At 40.9% G+C, this 22,243-nt stretch overlaps 1 protein-coding gene across 1 annotated transcript; it reads left to right on the top strand.

Annotated features, from left to right (window-relative positions):
• Positions 1-4,056: 4,056 nt before the first annotated feature.
• On the top strand, positions 4,057-11,415 carry LOC106571658 (cytosolic 5'-nucleotidase 1A). The gene is made up of 6 exons (XM_014144973.3): positions 4,057-4,301; positions 4,421-4,588; positions 9,550-9,679; positions 9,954-10,076; positions 10,289-10,476; positions 10,843-11,415. Exons 1-6 carry the CDS (start codon positions 4,191-4,193, stop codon positions 11,209-11,211), a joined length of 1,089 nt encoding a protein of 362 aa, XP_014000448.1. The 5' UTR covers positions 4,057-4,190; the 3' UTR covers positions 11,212-11,415.
• Positions 11,416-22,243: the final 10,828 nt, after the last annotated feature.

Consider the following 22,243-nt stretch of genomic DNA (forward strand, 5'->3'; position numbering starts at 1 on the left):
CCATAAACTGCCTCCAACATCGTTTTAGAGAATTTGGCTGTACGTCCAACCGGCTTCACAAATGCAGACCACGTGTAACCAAGCCAGCCCAGGACCTCCACATCTGGCTTCTTCACCTGTGGGATCATCTTGTGTAGTTTTCAATATTAATCAGTTTTCCCATTATTGCATGTTCTGTGTTTTTGTGCTGGTATCAATTTTATTACAATTAATTGGTAATAACGCCCAGATAAACAGTAACTACATGGCGGGCTTTGGCTTTATGCAAAAAGTAGCCAGGTAATGTGCTTAAAATGTGTAGCCTGGGAACATTAGTATTTTTTTTGTTTATTTTTTCAGAATGACACAGAGCGAGCATTGAGAGATGCATCCAGCTGCAGCTCCACAGCAGCCTGTAACTAAAACTAGCCTGTCACTAAAAATACCTGTCACTTAAACTAATACTATAGCCATCTACTGGCTGCCATTAATCCCTACCACATATATGTCAACTCCTTTTCTTTACTAGGTTCCTTTCCTTTCCTAGCTTCCTTTGCTCCTTTATTAACTTCCTTTCCTTTCCAACATCCATTTCCTCTCCTCCTTCCCTATCTCCCTTTCCTTGTCTCCTTTCCTTTCCTAGCGCCTTTCTTCCTTTCCTAGCTCCTTTTTCTAGCTTACTTTCCTCTACTCCTTTTCTTTCCTAGATTCATTTTCTTCTTTCCTCTGTCATTTTCCTTTCCTCCTTCCTAACTCCATTTATTTTTCTACTTTCCTAGATGTATTTCCTTTCCTCCTTTCCTAGCTTCCTTCCCTACCTCCTTTTCCTCTCCTCCTTCTCTATATCCCTTTCCTTACTTAATTTCCTTTCCTAGCTTATCTATTTTCCTCCTTTAATAGCTCCCTTTCCTAGATTCCTGCCTTTCCTTCTTCCTTTCATTTCCTCTCTACTGGCCATGGTTAATCCTAGGAAAGGAGGAAAAGAAAGGAAGCTAGGAAAGGAGGGAAAAAGGAGTTAGGAAAGTAGGAAGGGAAAGGGAGTAAGTAAAGGAAGAAAGGAATCTAGGAAAGAAAAGGAGGAAATTAAATCAATAAGGAACGGAAGCAAAGAAAGGAGATAAGGGAGATACGGAAGGAGGAGAGGAAGGAAGGAAGGAAGGTAGGGAAGGAAAGGAAGCCAAGAAAGGAGAAAAAGAAACAGAGCTAGGAAAGGAAGAAAGGAAAGAGAGCGAGGAAAGAAATCTATGAAAAAAAAGGAGAAAAGAAAAGGAAGTAAGGAAAGGGAGATAGGAACGGTTGAAAGGAGCTAGGAAAGGAAATAAAGAAAGGGAGATAGGGATGGTGAATAGGAAAGGGAGGTAGGGAAGGAATATAGGAATGGAGGAATGGAAGCCAGGAAAGGATGAAATTAAAGGGAGCGAGGAAAGGAGGAAATTAATCTAGGAAAGAAAAGGAGCAAAGGAATAAGGAAAGGACACTAGGAAAAGGGAGCGAAGAAAGATGAAAAGGAACTAGGAAAGGTAAGGATATAAGGGAAAGGAGATAAGGAAGGAGGAGAGGAAATGGAGGAAGGGAAGGAAAGGAAGCTAGGAAAGGAGGAATGATAGCTAGGAAAGGAGGAAACTAAAAGGCTGTAGGATAGGAGGAAAGGCGGGGGGAGGAAAGGATGAAAGGAATCTAGGACAGAAAAGGAGGAGTCCACATTTATGTGGTAGGGATTAACCACGGGCAGTAGAGAGGAAAGGAAGAAAAATACAGTAGGAAGTTAGAAAAGGAGGAAAGGAAGCTAGGAAAGGAGGAAAGGACACTAGGAAAGAAGGAAAGGAAAGGTAGCAAGGAAAGAAGGAAAGGAATTTAGGAAAGAAAAGGAGAACTTCACATGTATGTGGTAAGGATTAACCACAGCCAGTTGATGGCAATAGTATTGGTTTTAGTGACAGGCTAGTTTTAGTCACACTGGAAGAAAGTAAATAGAATGGCATCAAATGCATGGAACCCATGTGTTTTATGCAGGGCCGGTTCCAGGCAAAAGCGACATAAGTGGTCACTTAGGAACTCAGTCAGGAGCTGTGTTCGAATACTCATACTTCCCACACTAACCGTACTATTTGTGGCGTGAATTGAGTATATAGTATGCTTATTGGTCGTAGTATGGATATAGTTAGTATGCCAAAATATGAAGTATACACGCAGAGGACACTATTTCCATACTTTAGGGCCCATAATGCAATTCTTCAGGAAATGGGCGTAGCTTCACATCGTTTTCAGATTTGAAGAAAATGGCAGAAAATATACTGCCGAAGTCCAACGATAACGGATACAAATTCATTGCTTTAACTAATTATGAGAAATGTTAACAAAATGTTGAGCAATGTAATAAAGTAATTACTTTTCAAATAAGTTACCTTACACGTTATGTTGGCTGACAATTTGTTAGCTACGCATTCCTTTCGAACCACATAGCACATCATTACAGCAGTATGTACTGGTATGTTAGCTAGTTACCTAACGTTAATTGGCTACTTATACATCAAACTTGCCAGTATATTAACAATAGGCTATCTAACTAACTACCCAACGTTTATTGACTTGATTATTCCTGTCATTCTTAGCTTAGCTAAATGGTATAGTCGTTGTGCGTTCCCAATGGACATTCGGGTGCTTTCGTAAATTCGCTCTGGCTATCTACTCTGATTTCAGAGCACTCTCTTCTGAGTGTACCAGAAGTCAGAATAATGAATTTACGAGTGCTCAACATCGGTTGAATATGGCCGGTGTCAGTTAAGGCAATTGTTGCCAGCAACACAGTTAGTCACCAACGCTCTGGATAACATGAAAACTGCCTAACCAGCTCTGCTAGGGCGAGTAAAATGGTCACTCTCATTTGTGTCAGTAGCTAGCAAGATAGCCAACGTTAGCTTGGGTGCTTGACTGCCGTTGTAAGGTCAGAACACTCAAATCAACCATACTCCTCGGCCTGAGCGTCCAGAATTTACAAACGGACAATCTGACAATGCTCTTAATTTACAAGCGCACTCTGGCACTTCAGATTGAATTTAACAACACACCCGAAGTCGTAAAATGTCTAACTAGTAATTTGTTATGCTAACTAGCTAGCAAGTGGTTGCATAGCAGCAGCATCAACTTCCGGTAGACTGGCAAAGAGCTAGTACACTCAACTGAAAGGATACTGTTCCATTTACAGTATACTAAAATGAACTAATAGTATATAGTATGTAGTATATACTCATGAAGTATGTAGTATACAGTATGTTAGTATGGGTATTCGAACACAGCTAGGGTCTCAACTTACTATTAAGAGTTAGAATACTGGGCTAGCAGGGTACGTGCCGAGGGGCCCTGACCTTCTGGGGCCCCCATTGATTTTGTTAGTCATTTTCACTCAGATATCATATTAACATGTCATAAGTCATTACAAAACGTGTAGAATTGAAGAAAACTTGCTTTAAAACTGCCACATTTTCTCTACGCCTCATTGCAAAATGTGTAAAGATGCAGTATGCAGAAATCGCTCCGCCATTTCCTGGTTGCTAAAATTCTAATAATTCGCTTAATTTCTGTTTATGTGACAAAACAAGTATAGTGTAGATAATCATTGTAGCATCTAAACCGCTGTGAAATATTTTTTTCCATTACCCAAAATATTGAATTTTAAGCTGTCTGAAGCTGGTGTACAAAACCAAAAGTAAAAGTTGTAACAACTAAACTTAAGAACGAGAATCATAGAAATAGAGCACATAGAACATATCTACCGCTTCTTAGACTTGCTGTCAATGAGAATGACAGATCTATAACACACATGTCAATGTGAATTTGGTCAAGTTGTCCAAAAAGTTACATATTGCAGCTTTAACATTTTCTCTCCGCAGTCAAGAGGGGGGCACTAAAATGTTTTGCCATGAGATGGGAGCCCCCCAACCAAATCTCACTTAGAGCCTCCAAAAGACTAGAGCCGGCCCTGGTTTTATGTATCGATACCATTCCACTGACTCTGCTCCAGCTATTACCATGAGCCCGTCCTCCCCAATTAAGATGCCACCAACCTCATGTGATTGAGCATCATGGGTAAAAACACACGAACATCTTCACCATCGCGCAAGCATTTCCTGTAGTCTCTTGGTCTGGTCGTCTAATTGGTAATCACTGTTACGGAATTATCAGACTAAAAACGTTTCATTTCCAGGCCAAATATGACTGAAATCAAAACTACCGATCCAACAGCCACGGAGGCTGGAGAGGAAAAAGACTGGACAGCAGCAAAAGCCTTTTTTGACAGTTTAAAAACAAACAAACCCAGACCTGTAAGTGATACGTTCGCATTTCTTGTTTGCCTTTTGTAGATAAAAGAAGTGTTAATACGGGTATATTTGCTGCTAGTCTCGTATCGTTTTTTTCTTTACTATGCTTGTTTTGCAAACAGCCCAAACCCCAATATGCCGTTACTATCGCCGTCTCCTCTCGCTCCCTGTTCAACATGGTTGCAGAGGGGAAGATCTACAAAGAAGATGGGGTCGAGAAGTATGTGGCCTATCAACAGGAGCACGACAATGAGCCGCTCATGCCAGGGGTGGCGTTTCCTCTAGTGAAGGTAGGTTAATTCAGAGAGTGATTGAAGAATATGGCCTACCTGCATGTCTGTGCGAGGAAAAGGCAGAGGGTGCCCTTACAATTATTGCGGTTTTGAAACTGCAGTAAAAGTGCACTAACTGCAGTCGACTGTGGTATTTTGGACCAGTGATAGCAAGAACTGCAGTTATACTGCACTGTAACTGCAGTTACACTGCAAAATTACTGTGGTTAAAAAAAGTTATTTTGGATGTAGTATTTGCAGCCTCCTGCAGTTATATTGCATTGTAACTACAGTACTACAGTTATACTGCATTCTGACTGCAATCTTTTTGGTAAGGGTATTACGTTTTCTGTTTTATAGGTGAATTGCCTCTGGCAGCAGAAACAGCCAAAATATGAATTTAAACACAGATCGATTCTCAATTGCATTGAGGTTCTAGAAACAAAGCCCCCTACTTTCATATCACATCAAAATAATTTCACAAATGCAAAATATATATTTACTGTACACCAGTGGCAGTTAGTGCCATTAATGATTTTGTAGGACAATTATTTTATGAGCATGCCCTTATTTCTATTACTGCAAGCATATTGGATGACTCATTCATATTCCATTCACCCAGCTCAATGTAACATTGATAGGTTTAGGCTACTACATGATACTCGAATTTGGACTTCAGTTCACAACAGCTGTCTGTGACCAGGCAAAAAAAACATTAGTAAACCCACAATACAATCCATGTGTACAATCACGCAGTACAGCAAGCAGTTACAATAGTGGCCCCGGTGGCAATAAATGAATGCAAGTCAAGGTAAGCTTGGCAGTCCTCTCTGAGGCAGGTTGTTGACTAGGCTAAATTAACTGCATTAACTAGCTAAGTAAGTGAAAGGTAAACTCGGAAGGGGGGGAATACAATGAAATATAGCTAGCTCTCTCTGCTTCTCATTAATTTTGGAAGAAATTAATTTAACTGTTCGACTATTGTCTTTCTCTTTCTGAGTCAACTACGCACCACACTTTATGCAGTGCTAGCTAGCTGTAGTTTATGCTTTCAGGACTAGATTAGTTCTCTGATCCTTTGATTGGATGGACAAGATGTTAGTCCATACTGCAAGAGCTCTGATGGGTTGGAGGACGTCCTCCGGAAGTCATCATAATTTCTGTGTAGTCTATGAGTGGGTGTGAATGTTAAAATGTTTAAACCAAAAAAATATGGATCCTTAAAACATTTACAGTGCAGCTGGCTAGCCTACTCTTTCTCTTTGCAAATGATGCAAGTGTGTGTGTGTTCAGTCGTTTTCGTGTAGAATATCCTAGCATATTTATTGATAGGCCCTTCTTTACTGAAGGTGCCAGATACAACCTTTGATTGCAGATTGATAAGCCTAGTGCATGGTTCTGACTCCGTCTGCCTGGTGGCCGACCTACCTGTACTGTGCCCCTCCCCTCTCTCTCCGTTCCTTTGTAGCTCATTATGAAAGTTGTTTGTCTTCGCGGAAGTACGGCAACTAATCAGTCTCCTCCTTTCCAAAAATACTGAATCTTAGGAGTTCATTCCTAGTGGATGTTTTCTAATGTCACGGTATTTAACAAACTTCAAAGTACTGTATTTTGGAGAGTGGTCTGCAGGCAGGCAGCTCGTGATTATTTGAATGACAATTCTGGTCGGCTAGTGATGACCTTATTCCGTTTCAGAAGTGGCATTCCTTTACAGACAAGTAAAATGGCGTAGCAATTTGGCATTTAAAAAAACACTGTACCCTTACAGACAAACAAACATGTCATAGCTGAGGTGCTTTCAAGGGTATATGACTGCGGTAGATATACAATTCTTTCGGAAAATATTCATATCCATTCACTTTTTCCACATTTTGTTACGTTTCAGCCTTATTCTATAATGGTTGTTTTTTTGTTCCTCAATTTACACAGAATAGCCCATAATGACAAAGCAAAAACAGGTTTTTAGAACTCGTTTTGTTGTTTTTGTTTTAAGCAACCATGACATTTAAGTATTCAGACCCTTTACTCAGTACTTTGTTGAAGCACCTTTGGCAGTGATTACATCATTAATTCTTCTTGGGTATGATGCTACAAGCTTGGCACACCTGTATTTGGGGAGTTTCTCCAATTCTTCTCTGCAGATCCTCTTAACTTCTGTCAGGTTGGATGGGGAGAGTCGCTGCACAGCTGTCTTCAGGTCTCCCCAGAGATGTTCGATCGGGTTTAAGTCCGGGCTCTGGCTGGGCCACTCTAGGACACTCGGAGACTTGTCCCGTAGCCACTTCTGCATTGTCTTGGCTGTGTGCTTAAGGTCATTTTCCTGTTGGATGGTGAACCTTTTCATTAAGGATCTGTCTGTACTTTGCTCCGTTCATTTTTCCCCCCTCGAACCTGACTAGTCTCTCAGTTCCTGCCGCTGAAAAAAAATCCCCACAGCATGATGCGGCCACCACCATGCTTCGCAGTAGGGATGGTGTCAGGTTTCCTCCAGACGTGAAGCTTGGCATTCAGGCCAATGAGTTCAAACTTGGTTTCATTAGACCAGAGAATTGCGTTTCTCATGGTCTGTGAGTCTTTAGGTGCCTTTTTGCAAACACCAAGAAGGCTGTCGTGCCTTTTACTGAGGAGTGGCTTCTGTCTGGCCACTACCATAAAGGCCTGATTGGTTGAATCCTGATGAGATCATTGTTCTTCTGGAGGGTTCTCCCATCTCCACAGAGGAACTCTGGAACTCTGTCAGAGTGACCATTGGCTTCTTCACCTCTCTAACCAAGGCCCTTCTCCCCCAATTGCTCAGTTTGGCCAGGCAGAGTTTTTGTTGTTCCAAACTTCTTCCATTTACGAATGATGACGACCACTGTGTTCTTGGGGACCTTCAATGCCGCAGAAAGGTTTTGGTATCCTTCCCCAGATCTGTGCATTGACACAATCCTGTCTCTGAGCTCTACGGACAATTCCTTTGACCCCATGGCTTGGTTTTTGCTCTGACATGCTCTGTCAACTGTGGGACCTTATCTAGTCAGGTGTGCCATTCCAAATCATGTCCAATCAATTGAATTTACCACAGGTGGACTCCAATCAAGTTGTAGAAACATCTCAAGGATGATAAATTGAAACATGATGCACCTGAGCTCAATTTCGAGTCTCCTAGCAAAGGGTCTGAATACTTAGCTATTTCTGTTTTTTATTTGATACATTTCTAAACGCCTGTTTTTGCTTTGTCATTATGGGGTATTGTGTGTAGATTAAGGGAAACAAAGTAATTTAATACATCTTAGAATAAGGCTGTAACGAAGCGTGAAAAGTCCAAGGGTTCTGATTATTTTCAGAATGCGCTGTAACTTCAATGACTGGCCCTAGTTGTCGTACATGCTTAATAGGTTATTCTGCATTGTGAGTTGACATGGAATTTTATGATTTTTTTTTGGCTTTTAAATTTGTTCATTTGTCACATCCCTAGTGAGAACCGTGAGCCTCCCAAGGATTTGTATTGAAGTTGATGTACCCAGAGGAGGACGGAAAATGGCTGTCATCTGGCTACACCATGATGCTGTTGAGGCTACTGTAGTCCTTCATTGCAAAACAGAATTTTAATCAGTTATTTGGTGACGTGAATATATTTACTGTATCTAAAATGGATGACTTTTTTTAATGTTTCACTATTGAAACATTTCTGAAATTCACTGAGTAGGATGGTCTTCCTCATCCTCCTCCACTGCAGTACAATGTTTTAACAGTTACAGCCAAAAGTATTTTTCAGTCATCACCTTATGATGACGGCCAACTCGAACCACCAATATTTAGTAAGCATAAATAACTGGTAAATATCAATGCCTATAATGCACGTTAAAACTAACATTGATGCAACTTCACAACAATGTTACCGTTATCAGGCCCGTTCAGTTTGTTGCACAACATCATCATTCGGCTCAAGGCTGGGCATGTCATAAGCCCCAATTCAATTGTTGTACAAAATGGGCATGTAAATAGCCTAATAATTAGTTAATTATCATCACTCGACAGGATTCAACTTGTCTCTAATTATTCTCTGAGGAACTCTTGTCATTTTGGTTTCTCCACAGTAGATATGCTGCCATTTTATTTATTTTTTAGCAGTTCATTCTAAACTGCCACTTGAGATGGTTTAATCTCCAATCTAAGTTTTTATTCATTGAGCAACAGGTTTAAAATTTATCTAGGTTTGAAGTGAAAACTCAAATTAAATCCTTCCTCTAATCTAAATTAACTTGGATTAATTTAAAACTAGGTTTAAAATTATTATTAGATAAACCTTGATTTAATCCAGTTTAAGAGTTAATCCAACATGGGTCGTGCTGATTCAGGAGAACATATAAGACGGGCACTAGTTTGCGATATAGCTTGGTTGTTAGCTTGGCTTTTATAACGTCTAATGCTTAAGCAGACAGAACAAAAGCAGCACAGAGTGACAGCAGAGAAGATGCTTAGACTAATAGACAGCACAACAGGGAGGCAAACCAAAATGGTTAGAGAAGAGGCCCAGTTTAGTGATGAGTTGTATTTCCAGTGGTGTTTTTACATGTTTATAAAAAAGAAAATGAGCTGGTTAAAGAGGACCATGTGTTGCCACTCACTGGAACAGAAAATGGTTGAGAAATGCTGTATTGTACTACCAATGTTATGTCAGCACTATTGCCTGTCAGGGTATTGTGTGGTTGGTGGCCTGCCGAGGGTGGTAGCATGATGGTGGAAGGGATGGTGGTTTACACAGCGACGTAGGCTTGTGTGGATAAAATGCCAGGGCCGAATTCTTGTCCCTGTCCGCCCCTGTGCATTTATCAGTACATGTGCCTGCCTGCATATGTATATGTTGCAACTTGGGACTAAATAGTCTGAAGCAACCACCTATAAGTAGTTGCTCTACTACCCACCAGTCAGGTTTTGACTTTATCCCTGTGTCAACTCTGTCCTAAACACACACACACACACACACACTGCAGGCTTTGATGACTGTGAACGCACGGCTGAGGCGGCTCTACCCCGACAGCGACGAGTTGTTTGACATCGTCCTAATGACCAATAACCACGCCCAGGTCGGGGTGCGCCTCATCAACAGCATCAACCACTACGGTTCGTGGTCGACACGCTCTGCCATGCCTACTACAGTGCTATAAGCAGAGAAATACAATGGCCAGTAATTATATTTCTATGGTTATAAGATTCACTACTTGTGTGCTGCATTTCATTGAATGACTGGTATTTTTTGACCAAATGTAATTTTTTTTTCTTAACAGTTCTATGCCTGTTTTGCATGGATGTTAGTGGCCATCTTTGGCTACCATCCTGATGACTATACTATCACATATCTATGGGGTGTTGATATGTTTTTCACTCTACCTGACAGATTTAAACATTGAAAGATTCTGTCTGACGGGAGGGGAAAGCCCCATTGGCTATCTGAAGGCCTACATGACCAACCTGTACCTCTCAAAGGATGGAGAGAAAGTCCTGGAGGCCATTGAGGAGGGTAGTTGATAATGCTGCTTTCTTTTATTGTCCTATAGGGACTAAACTGTTTTAGGTTAACATGGATACTACATTTGTAACAGAGTTTTAAAAAAGACTGTAGATGTACATCGTGGTAACGCTTTATAGGTTTAATATAGCCTACAGATGTAATACATTATGATACCATTGTTATGAGCATGTATAAGCCCCTTATAATGTCTTTATAAATAGGCATTGCAGCAGTGACCATGTTTGCGTCTGGAGATGTGGAGAACCAGCTTTCCGACACACAGCTGAAAGTTGCCTTTGACGGGGACGCCGTCCTCTTCTCTGATGAGTCGGAGATCATCGTGAAACAACACGGCCTGGACACCTTCTTTGAGCATGAGAAGGAGTTTGAGAACAAACCTCTTGCACAGGTGTTCATGAGATTACATGCCTCCATTTTTTTTTTTTTTAGCTTTTAGCTTTTCGATTCTGATTATTACATTTTATTTCCTTGATGGGTAACACTTTATTTGGAGTCTCCCTATAGAGGGTTATAGATGTTCAATTTACTATCAACAAATGTTTTAACTAACACACCCGCTTACCCTAATCCTAGACATAACCTTAATCCTTGCAAGTTGTTGCATATCATCTGTGGTAGTTGATTGATTGGTGATAGTTTCAGCGTCTGAAGACCATCTATAATAGGAGAATATCCAAATAAAGTGGAACCCATTGATGTGTTATTTGCTTAGATATAAAAATGATGCAACCCTATGTCTCGTTCATTCACTCAGGGTTCCTTAAAGTGTTTCCTGGAGGCCCTGGGGATGCTCCAGAGGAAGTTCTATGCCAAGAACGAGCGTATGACCTGCCCCATTCGTACCTACCTAGTAACATCCCGCAGCGCAGCCAGCTCAGGGGTCCGCGTCCTCAAGACCCTCAGGAGCTGGGGCCTGGAGATCGACGAGGCCCTGTTCCTCGCCGGGGCCCCTAAAGGGCCCCTCCTGCAGAAGATCCAGCCCCACATCTTCTTTGATGACCAGATGTTCCACATTGAAGGTGCCAAGGAGCTGGGGACTACCGCTGCACACGTGCCTTATGGGATTGGACAGAAGTATCACAAGGGGATATTTATTGAGCAGCATTCCGAAGACACGAAGTAGTGAGCTTCCTAGGGGTGGGAAGGTATAATACATTATGCAAATAGTTGCGCACGACCCTGTCATCAGCAGTTGTTTTTTTGTGCTGGGTTTTGTATAAAAAAATAAAGCCACTTCTACTAAAATATTTTTATCAGAATATACTGTACTAAAAATGTACTACTCACTTCAGGGATTTTTGCAAAAATAAAACAAGTTTACAATGTCTCCTAATGTTCTCTTTCATAAGAAGAAAAGGGAGAATACTTTTCTGCAATATACATCATATTACAGAATGTAGTATCTAGTTTTTGTGTGAAAATGTATGTCATGAAGTGTGTTCACATTTCACACAGGAAAGTATTTTTTTACGTCTTTAGAGAAGGACATTTGGTCTCATTTGCTGCAGAGACAAACATGTATTTTACAGGTAACTGCCAAAATAATGGAAACAGTTGAGTACATGAGGGATACAAAGTATATTGAAATTAGGTGCTTCCACACAGGTATGATTCCTGAGTTAATTAAGCAATTAGCATCCCATCCTGTATAAAAATGCTGGGCATACCATTATTTTGCCTACCAATGCTATGCCCCCATGGGATGACAATGCTCCCATCCACAGTGCACAAGTAGGCACTGAATGATTTGATGAGCATGACAACTATGTAAACCATATGCCATGGCTGTCTCAGTCACCTCAATTGGACAATTATGGGAAATTCTGGAGCGCCGCCTGAGACTGCGTTTTCCACCACCATCAACAAAACACCAAACGATGGAATTTCTCGTGGAACAACGGTGTCTCGTCCCTCCAATAGAGTTCCAGACATGTGTAGAATCTATGCCAAGGTGCATTGAAGCTGTTCTGGCTTGTGGTGGCCCAACGGCCTATTAAGACACAATATTTTTATGTTTATTTTGACCTGTATATTCTCAACACTCGTGCATCTAGACTTCTGCCCATGCATGTCATGGTTTTGTGTACTGCGGTTTATCATAGCTTTGAAATCCTTTGCATAGAGGAACAGATATGTGTGTAGTAAAGGTATGAAAGGGAGCATTTACAAGGTACATTTGAAGTCGGAAGTTTACATACACCTTAGCCAAATACATTTAAACTCAGTTTCACAATTCCTGACATTTAATCCAAGTAGAATTCCCTGTCTTAGGTAAATTGGGATCACCACTTTAAGAATGTGAAATGTCAGAAAAATAGATTTATTTCAGCTTTTATTTCTTTCATCACATTCCCAGTGGGTCAGAAGTTTACATACACTCAATTAGTATTTGGTAGCATTGCCTTTAAATTGTTTAGCTTGGGTCAAACGTTTCGGGTAGCCTTCCACAAGCTTCCCAAAAGTTTGGTCAATTTTGGCCCATTCCTCCTGACAGAGCTGGTGTAACTGAGACAGGTTTGTAGGCCTCCTTGCTCGCACACATTTTTTTCAGTTCTGCCCACAAATTTTCTATGGGATTGAGGTCAGGACTTTGATGGCCACTCCAATACCTTGACTTTGTTGTCCTTAAGCCATTTTGCCACAACTTTGGAAGTATGCTTGGGGTCATTGTTCATTTGGAAGACCCATTTGCGACCAAGCTTTAGCTTCCTGACTGATGTCTTGAGATGTTGCTTCGATATATCCACAATTTTCCTCCCTCATTATGCTATCTATTTTGTGAAATGCACCAGTCCCTACTGCAGCAAAGCACCCCCACAACATAATGCTGCCACCCCATGCTAAACAGTTGGGATGATGTTCTTCAGCTTGCAAGCCTCCCCCTTTTTCCTCCAAACATAACGATGGCCATTATGGCTGAACAGTTCTATTTTTGTTTCATCAGACCAGAGGACATTTCTCCAAAAAGTACGATCTTTGTCCCCATGTGCAGTTGCAAACCGTAGTCTGGCTTTTTTTATGGCAGTTTTGGAGCAGTGGCTTCTTCCTTGCTAAATGTGGCCTTTCAGGTTAGGTCGATATAGGACTCGTTTTACTGTGGATTTAGATACTTTTGTACCTGTTTCCTCCAGCATCTTCACAAGGTCCTTTGCTGTTGTTCTGAGATTGATTTGCACTTTTCGCACCAAAGTACGTTCATCTCTAGGAGACAGAACGTGTCTCCTTCCTGAGCGGTATGACGGCTGCGTGGTCCAATGGTGTTTATACTTGCGTGCTATTGTTTGTACAGATGAACGTGGTACCTTCAGGCATTTGGAAATTGCTCCCAAGGATGAACCAGACTTGTGGAGGTCTACAATTTTTTTGCCTGATTTCTTTTGATTTTCCCATGATGTCATGGCACTGAGTTTGAAGGTAGGCCTTGAAATACACCCACAGGTACACCTCCAATTGACTCAAATTATGTCAATTAGCCTATCAGAAGCTTCTAAAGCCATGACATCATTTTCTGGAATTTTCCAAGCTGTTTAAAGGCACAGTCAACTTAGTGTATGTAAACTTCTGACCCACTGGAATTGTGACACAGTGAATTATAAGTGAAATAATCTGTCTCTAAACAATTGTTAGAAAAATGACTTGTGTCATGCACTAAGTAGATGTCCTAACCGACTTGCCAAAACTAGAGTTTGTTAACAAGAAATTTGTGGAGTGTTGAAAAACTTGTTTTAATGACTCCAACCTAAGTGAATGTAAACTTACGACTTCAACTGTAGAATACTTATTGATATGAAAGTGAAGCATTTTGGTTTTCATGCATAGGCTACCATATAAAACAGGCTTTATTTCACTTATTTACACTTCATATCTATTCCACTTTTTACTATCCATTCATTTTTCTAGTATATTCGTTTTTTCTATTCCATAAAAAAACATGACTTTTTAAACCCAATTAACCTCAACTTGCAGGTAAAGCTGTATCAGGCTCTATCAAAATATCAAGAAAGCTAGTTGACCATATCTACTGTTCCACTTGTAAAATGTTACATGTCAGGCGTTACGCTTACAGTTTAAAATTGAAATAAACATTATGCAAAAGGTCCAGTCTATTTCATGCTGCACATGTCGTTTTTTAAAAGATTTTACACAACACATATTTGAGGAATTGTTCACATTCTTTTAACTCTAATTTCTATATTTAACAATATCAAGATTGTATTTTTAGTTTTTTTGTTGCTTTTAACTGAGAATAAAGTGTTGATCGTGTGCCTATAGCAGTACGGTGTTGCAGCGAGGTTGAATAAAGGTTAGAAATGGATTTGAATGGTCGATTTGTTTTGATCTATTATCAAATCTCACCAATAGATGGTGCTGATGGCTACAAAATAGCTGAATTATTTTGTTCACTGGTTTGTGATGTTTACATTGGCCTTTGCTTTAGCATTTTTGGCTCTCACGTGAACTATAGCATTCAAATGTAGAAAACTCATTCAGACCCTGGAGTAAAACCTTGCATCAATCAGCCTCCCCCTGCTGGAACCAGAGTTGATCAAAACCCTCTCTTCCATGCACTTGGAGGAACGCCCCATAGGAGAGCACTGTCATTCACACTATTTAGTGTACACGAGGTATCTTTCTGCCTGTTGGGCAACAGACTGCATCTCCATGAGCTGGGCCCAGCCTGCAGTTGCCATGGATACTCTGGGTGCTGACACTAGGAGGACTGAGTAGGCACTGCTTGTTTAAGACACAAATCATAACAAAGGATTAGAGGCACAAAGTAGCCCCGCTGGTTTCTATGAGATACACCTCGTCCTCATCACACAGGCACTATAATTAGTTGTGTGTGCGCGTGTGTGGGTGTATGCTTGTGTGAAGGTGGAGATCAGGGTGTTTATTCTGTAAATTCTCAAAGCATTTTACTTTGTAAAATAGGTAGTTCACCTCATCCACTACCAATATGCACTTACCTATGCAACAGATGGTTGATTGTGGCTGTTGCTCTAGTCTGGGATTGACCTGTATGTGTTTGTGCTTCCCAGAATGAGTTCAAGCCCAAGAACATCAAGAAGAAGAAGAAGGTGAGTATTATCATGTCTGTGGATGAAAACAGAAGGTAAGGGGGGGGGGGGGTCTCAACGATAGCCACACGCCCCAATCCGTCTCCTATGCGGGGTTTTTTCCCGGATAATCTTTGAAGAGGGTTTGTATGAACACTATCTGTTGGTGGTAATTGTGTGTCGGGATTGGATGGGGATGTTTTGGTGTCTACAGGGATGTCAACAACAGCGACAGCACTTGACTGTATCGTGCTGCCAGGGGGCTAGCATGTGGCACATCTTTAGGCTGTGTTACGTAGGACTGACACACACACAGTGATACGGCTGCTTCTTGCCAACAGGAAACTGTGATATGATAATGACATGTATTGAGGTCAGCTGGCCCCGTTCCTTACAAGAAGGAGCAGGATGATTCCCACAGCAGTGCCTACTCACCGACCAAAATCTGGGAGGGGCCTAAAATACTGTAATTCAACCAAATGACTATTCAACTCACTGTAACTTATTGCAGGTCTATTTATAGAGGAACTTATTCAGTTGTTTAGTGATAACATTTTTTATAAGACATTGGCCTATAACACAGAGTTGGAAGCAGATGTTTAGCAAGGACTCTACTATAGACTTCTAGTGTAACAAAGATGGTTCTGTGCATAGCTAAAAGCTAGATGTATTGAGTTTCAGTGGGTTTTAGAATGGCTTTACTTTTCCTCAGTGCAAACGTCAGTGTTCCACTAGGCCTTGTGGTTTCCTGTGTCCTGATTCTGGCATTAGACATAATAATCCTCATAGGATTGTAGCCTACATGTCCAGCTCACAGATTACTGCACCTGTACATAGCCCATCTATAATTTAGCCCAAACAACTACCTCTTCCCCTACTGTATTTATTTATTTTGCTCCTTTGCACCCCATTATTTATATTTCTACTTTGTACTTTCTTCCACTACAAATCTACCATTCCAGTGTTTTACTTGCTATATTGTATGTACCTCGCCACCATGGCCTTTTTTTGCCTTTACCTCCCTTATCTCACCTCATTTGCTCACATTGTATATAGACTTATTTTTCTACTGTATTATTGACTGTATGTTTGTTTTACTCCATGTGTAACTCTGTGTTGTTGTATGTGTCAAACTGCTTTGCTTTATCTTGGCCAGGTCACAATTGTAAATGAGAACTTGTTCTCAACTTGCCTACCTGGTTAAATAAAGGTGAAATAAATAAAATAAATGTCCATTATTCAATCTCAATTCCACATGATATGGAATTAAACGGAACTGTGGATTGATTATGTCACCATCAATAGAAGAGTCTTTGGTTACTATGGCGTTGTTAACCTAGATGAACTATTAGCTATGCAGTCATGATTATGACTCAATATGTCAGAACACTGAGCAATACCACTGCTGTTCCGTGGCTCCGTCATTCAGCCACAAGACAGAAAGTTGCCTGAAGGCTGTGGATCATTGTATTGTTGACCCAGACGGAGTGCACTTCACAAGGATTGTCTTTTTCTGAGAAAGCTAACCATGGATAACTCTCCTGAAGGTAAGCACTGACTGGATTGATGTAAGGTTGAAAAATACTGGTAACTTTTCCAAAACTACCAATGGAGGAAGATTTTGACTTCATTTGTACAGTCCAAAAGTCATGGTGTGCTGAATCTGTCGTTTCTGAACCAAGGCGTTGCCCTCTAATCTTCCTCGCGTTCTTTGTTTAGTGAACCAGGAGCAGGGAGACATACCAATGATCCCATTGGTCCATGAGCCCATGTCAGGGTAAGGGTTTTCTACATAACACAATGTAACATCTGTACAGAGGTGCAGTCCTAATGAAATGTAACATCTGCACAGAGGTGCAGTCCTAATGAAATGTAACATCTGCACAGGGGTGCAGTCCTAATGAAATGTAACATCTGCACAGAGGTGCAGTCCTAATGAAATGTAACATCTGCACAGAGGTGCAGTCCTAATGAAATGTAACATCTGTACAGAGGTGCAGTCCTAATGAAATGTAACATCTGCACAGAGGTGCAGTCCTAATGAAATGTAACATCTGTACAGAGGTGCAGTCCTAATGAAATGTAACATCTGCACAGAGGTGCAGTCCTAATGAAATGTAACATCTGTACAGAGGTGCAGTCCTAATGAAATGGGAATTGGGTGAGAAAGAATCCGAAAGATGGTCCAATGGACATGGTGAAGTCTCTTTATCTTAAAGTCATCTTTAACTTCCTGATGACCGCTAGGGATGAGATGCAGAGAACCCAGAACCAGGTGAACAACTTGCAGCAGTCAATGAACCACATGCATGAGCAGCTGAATTCCATGCAGAGGCAGTTTATTGAGTTGCAGAGTGCCCTCTCTCAGGTAGTAGATTCGTCTCAGCAAGAGTAGAATGAGTCATGTGTAATCATGATGTTATGAAGATTGATGATGATGTTGATGATGATGACTGGAATGGTAATGGTAATTATGTCTTTGTAACTCCTATACTCCACCTGTACTGGATAGCTCCTTGATGACAACATGCCTGTGGCACCTGAAGCGGAAGGGTTCCAACCGAAAAACATCACCCCTGCACAGTGGGACGGAATCCTCCCGATAGGAATCATCCAGAGGGAGGATCCCAACAAGAACCAATCATTCCAACAAGGCATCATCCCAATAAAAAACAATGGAATGGAACAGATGGAATGGCATGGACCACCTCCACCTCCCATCATCCCCATAGTGGGATGCTGGGATGCTGGAGTCAATGCTCCACGTTGTGGAAATTTCTATGCCAGGAGAAAGGGTAATAAGAAAAGCCTTATCTTATGAGTGTGTTGTCTAAGTGTCTACTTTATACAGATTTAACTCAATTAATTCATTTGCCTGTAGTCTGGTTGTGTTTGGGTTGTAACAAAGTATCATTGCAAGTTACACTGTCAGCTAGTGATTGTTCTGTACGGTGACAAGCAGAGTGGCTTGATTTCTCCCACTTGTCACAGATATCCGGAGTAGATATGTGGCGGATCCTGCTTTAATGACCATCACCAAGCCAGAACACTCCGAGGCCAATCCTCAGAGCCAGGCTGGCAGTTGGCCGGTGGCTAAACCTCAGCGCCCAGCACCCCCAGTACAGAAAAGACCAAACAGTGGAGGCTGGCTCAGGTGGTTCTTCGGTGAAAAGGAAGAAGTTCCTCAGATGACAAGGATACTAGATGATACTAGATGTTAACAGGCAGAAACTTGGCCCAGGCACTCTACCCTTTTGAGGTTCGACACTGAACAATCCTTCCGCTACGGTTCATTTAATTAGCTTTAATTGACAGCAACGCCTGGCTGAAGTTGCCGTGATGTTTACGCTATTTCGTTTTGTCTCACAGGTCGTTTTCCAGGAGGGATCATTTGATATTTCAGCATTTTAAAATACAAAAAAAAAAAATAGATTTCAGCATAGAAAAGTTATTAAAAGACTCTCTGTATGTTCACGTAGCTTTGATATGTTTTCTGGCATCCTTTACAAGCCCATCGCTTGTGCATTTCTCCATGTTACATACTTTACAGATGGGTGTATTATTTATACATATATTTTCAAAATATATTAAAGGAATTGATCTATTTCATAAACATAATATCAAATGTAAATAAAGTGCATTTTAAATTTAACACCATATATTTCAATATATTACTTTACTGCAGGCCTGGCGTTGTGGGTGGGCCTTAGGGAGCCATGCTCGCCCTACCGCACCTCCTAGCCCTACCGCACCTCCTAGCCCGTCCAAATAAAATGCATGGTTGAATGAAACTTTGCATGACTAATATTTTTGATGTTGTTGCTATAACACAAATGTATGATATTTGACCATTTAAAGTTTTAATTACCGCAAAACATTTTTTCTTGTTAAAATAAATATGGCTCAAGAAATTCTGACTGACAGGGATTTAGACCTATCATAAATGCATCATGAAGCTCATTTCTCTTTTTGATGAGTCAAATTAGTAGTGGGTGGAGCGTTATGTAAACAGCCTTGTGATCGTTCGGAATGTCATGTTCAAGAGTAGGCTACCTTAACTTGTTTTCTTCATCGTGGTCAAAATGGAAATTAGAAATTGGTTTGCTAAAAATAATGCCTCATCTGCTGCAACAAGTAGTCTTAAAACATCTGGCCACAACACAGCAATGATATGGAATAATTTACACTTTATTGATATGACATGGACATTCTCAACGGATTCCTTCGTATAGAGTGCATTCGGAAAGTATTCAGACCCATTGACTTTTTCCAAAGAAATTTACGTTACAGCCTTTTTCTAAAATGGATTACATAGTTTTTTCCCCCTCATCAATCTACACACAATACCCCATAATGACAAAGCAAAAACAGGTTTTTCGAAATTTTGGCAAATTTATATTTAAAAAACCCCTGAAATATCACATTTACATAAGTATTCAGACCCTTTACTCTGTACTTTGTTGAAGCAACTTTGGCAGAAAGTCCGGTCTCTGGCCACTGTTCTTGGGGACCTTCAATGCTGCAGAAATGTTTTGGTACCCTTCCCCAGATCTTTGCCTTGACACAATCATGTCTCGGAGATCTACGGACAATTCCTTCGACCTCACAGCATGGTTTTTGCTCTGACATTCACTGTCAACTGTGGGACCTTATATAGACAGGTGTGTGCCTTTCCAAATCATTTCCAATCAATTGAATTTACCACAGGTCGACTCCAAGTCGTAGAAATATCTCAAGGTCGATATTTCAGTTTTTTATTTTTAATACATTTGCAATACATTTAAAAAGCCTGTTTTCGCTTTGTCATTATGGGGTATTGAGTATAGATTGATGGGGGAAACAAATGTATTTAATACATTTTAGAATAAGACTGTAATGTAACAAAATGTGGAAAAAGTCAAGGGTCTGAATACTTTCCGGATGCTCTGTATGTTGAAATAAGGTGATCTTTGTATTTAAAGCAGTTGTTTTTTGTGTTATTATTATTGTAGATTTTTGTGTTATTATTGTTGTAGTTTGGAAGCAATGAATTTGATCGTATAGGCTTATTTGATAAGAATTTGTTAAACTATAATTTTACACAAGCGGTGGTGATCTGTTCAAAATAACCATAATGTGACTACTTCACAAATGGTATAGAGCGCACAAGTTGGTTAAGAAAATTTACCGAAAAATGTGTTATAGCCTATAATTTAACAGAGTGATTATTGTAATTGTATTGTTATATTCCATTTTGGATGCCTCCCAATCTACTTAATTACTGTCATGAATTCATCTTTCCTTGCTCTGCAAATGCGATCAAAGATTTGCATTAGCCTATTATAAAGGTGATTTAAGCAGCTGCGATGAGTGTTAGTAAAAGCATTTGAATTTAATTTAGATTTCAGTGTGGTTCCTATGTCGTGTAGGTACTAGGCCATGCATGATACAAATATACGGAACTGTCCATTGTGCTGAAGTTAGAGATCAATGTACCGGTAATGCCGAAGCCGATCTGCAGCAAGCCACGTCAACACGTGGAACGTGGACATGGGTAGGCTTATGCATGTTGTGCATTTTATTACGGGTTTGAAATGCTCTATAACAATTGGAATTCCAACCCCACCCATTGTATAAATTGAAGTTTTACATCTCAACAAAGTAAGCTGTTGGCACTTGGCACATCCCTGAAAAAAATACGTGCCCCCCCTTGGAAATCAAATGCCCGTCCAAATGATTCATTCTGGGTCCGGGCCTGCTTTACTGTATGGGTGTGATGAGTAAACTGAGACCTGAAGGCTCAGTGGGATAACAGCCTTGAATTGTGCAAATCTGCTTCGAATCCTGCTGCTTCACACTGCTCCTCTAAGCAATAGATGCTTTTTTTCCCAAGTTCTCCGTTTTGTAGGACTGTAATTGGTTGGTAACTGATGTTATTGCAGACCTAACGGCGTTATTCCACTGAGATCCCAGGAAACCAATCTTACTTTCTCCAGAATGGGTCTTACCTTATTCAGTTTTTCCGTGTGGTTCATTCGATTGCACTGTGAGCTTTCACGGAAAGGCCCCTATAGCCGTTTGCTGGCATCGACAGCATGAGATGGGTTAGTGATGTCATATTGACTTCCAGGTCTATACCATCATGGCTTTCACAAGATCACCTGTTATTGACACCCACAGCAAAGTGAAGAAACACACATTCATAAGATCCAATTCAAATTTGAAGCCCAAAGAAAAGAAACAGGTGAACAATTCTCTGAAAGACTGCCGCAAACAAGCTAAAATCAATGGTTGCATTGCCAGTGTTTTTTCAAAGAATGGAGAAAGCAGGATTTTTGTTGATAAGACACTTAGCCCTAGAGATGAGAGGGAAAGTGTCCTAGTAGTGTTCACTGACAAAATATGATCTATCTCGGGAGGAATAGCATTATCTGCTCTTGAGTGAGAGGATACAGTGGTGAGGATGATTGCTTTTGTGTCTCAGGGTTGGAGATTTATCTTATCTATCACACGATGTTTCTCGAAATCATAAACAACTTCAACTCAGAGATGTTTGGCTCCCAAATAACACCCGCCTTTGTTAGGGTGGTCATTAGGTCAGACAGACAGACAGACAGACCTTAGACCTTATCGTCTGAGGACCAACAAGGATCGCCCAGCCACATAATAATACACACAGGCACAAACGACCTGAGACCACAGCAGGAAAGGGTGGGCACAGCAGGAAAGGGAGTGATTGAAAAAGCTTCTTCTACCTTCCCCAACGCACAAGTGGTTATCTCCACCCTGCTACCACAAAAGTACTTCCACCCTGCTACCATAAAACGGGTAAACGTAAATACTTCCAGTGACTAGTGCCTATAAACCGAATGTTTACCTGGCCCACCACTCCACCCTGGACTTGAACAGCCTTTACGACCAGGCCCCTAAAACCCTCACAAACTTTTACAGATGCACAATTGAGAGCATCCTGTCAGGCTGTATCACCGCCAGGTACGGCAACTGCACCGCCCGCAACCAGAGGGCTCTCCATAGGAAAGTGTGATCTGCCCAACGCATCACCTGGGACAAACTACCTGCCCTCCAGGACACCTACAGCGCCCGATGTCACAGGAAGGC

This window comes from Salmo salar, chromosome 15 (genome assembly GCF_965601325.2).
Source record: "Salmo salar chromosome 15, fSalSal1, whole genome shotgun sequence".
NCBI lineage: Eukaryota > Metazoa > Chordata > Actinopteri > Salmoniformes > Salmonidae > Salmo > Salmo salar.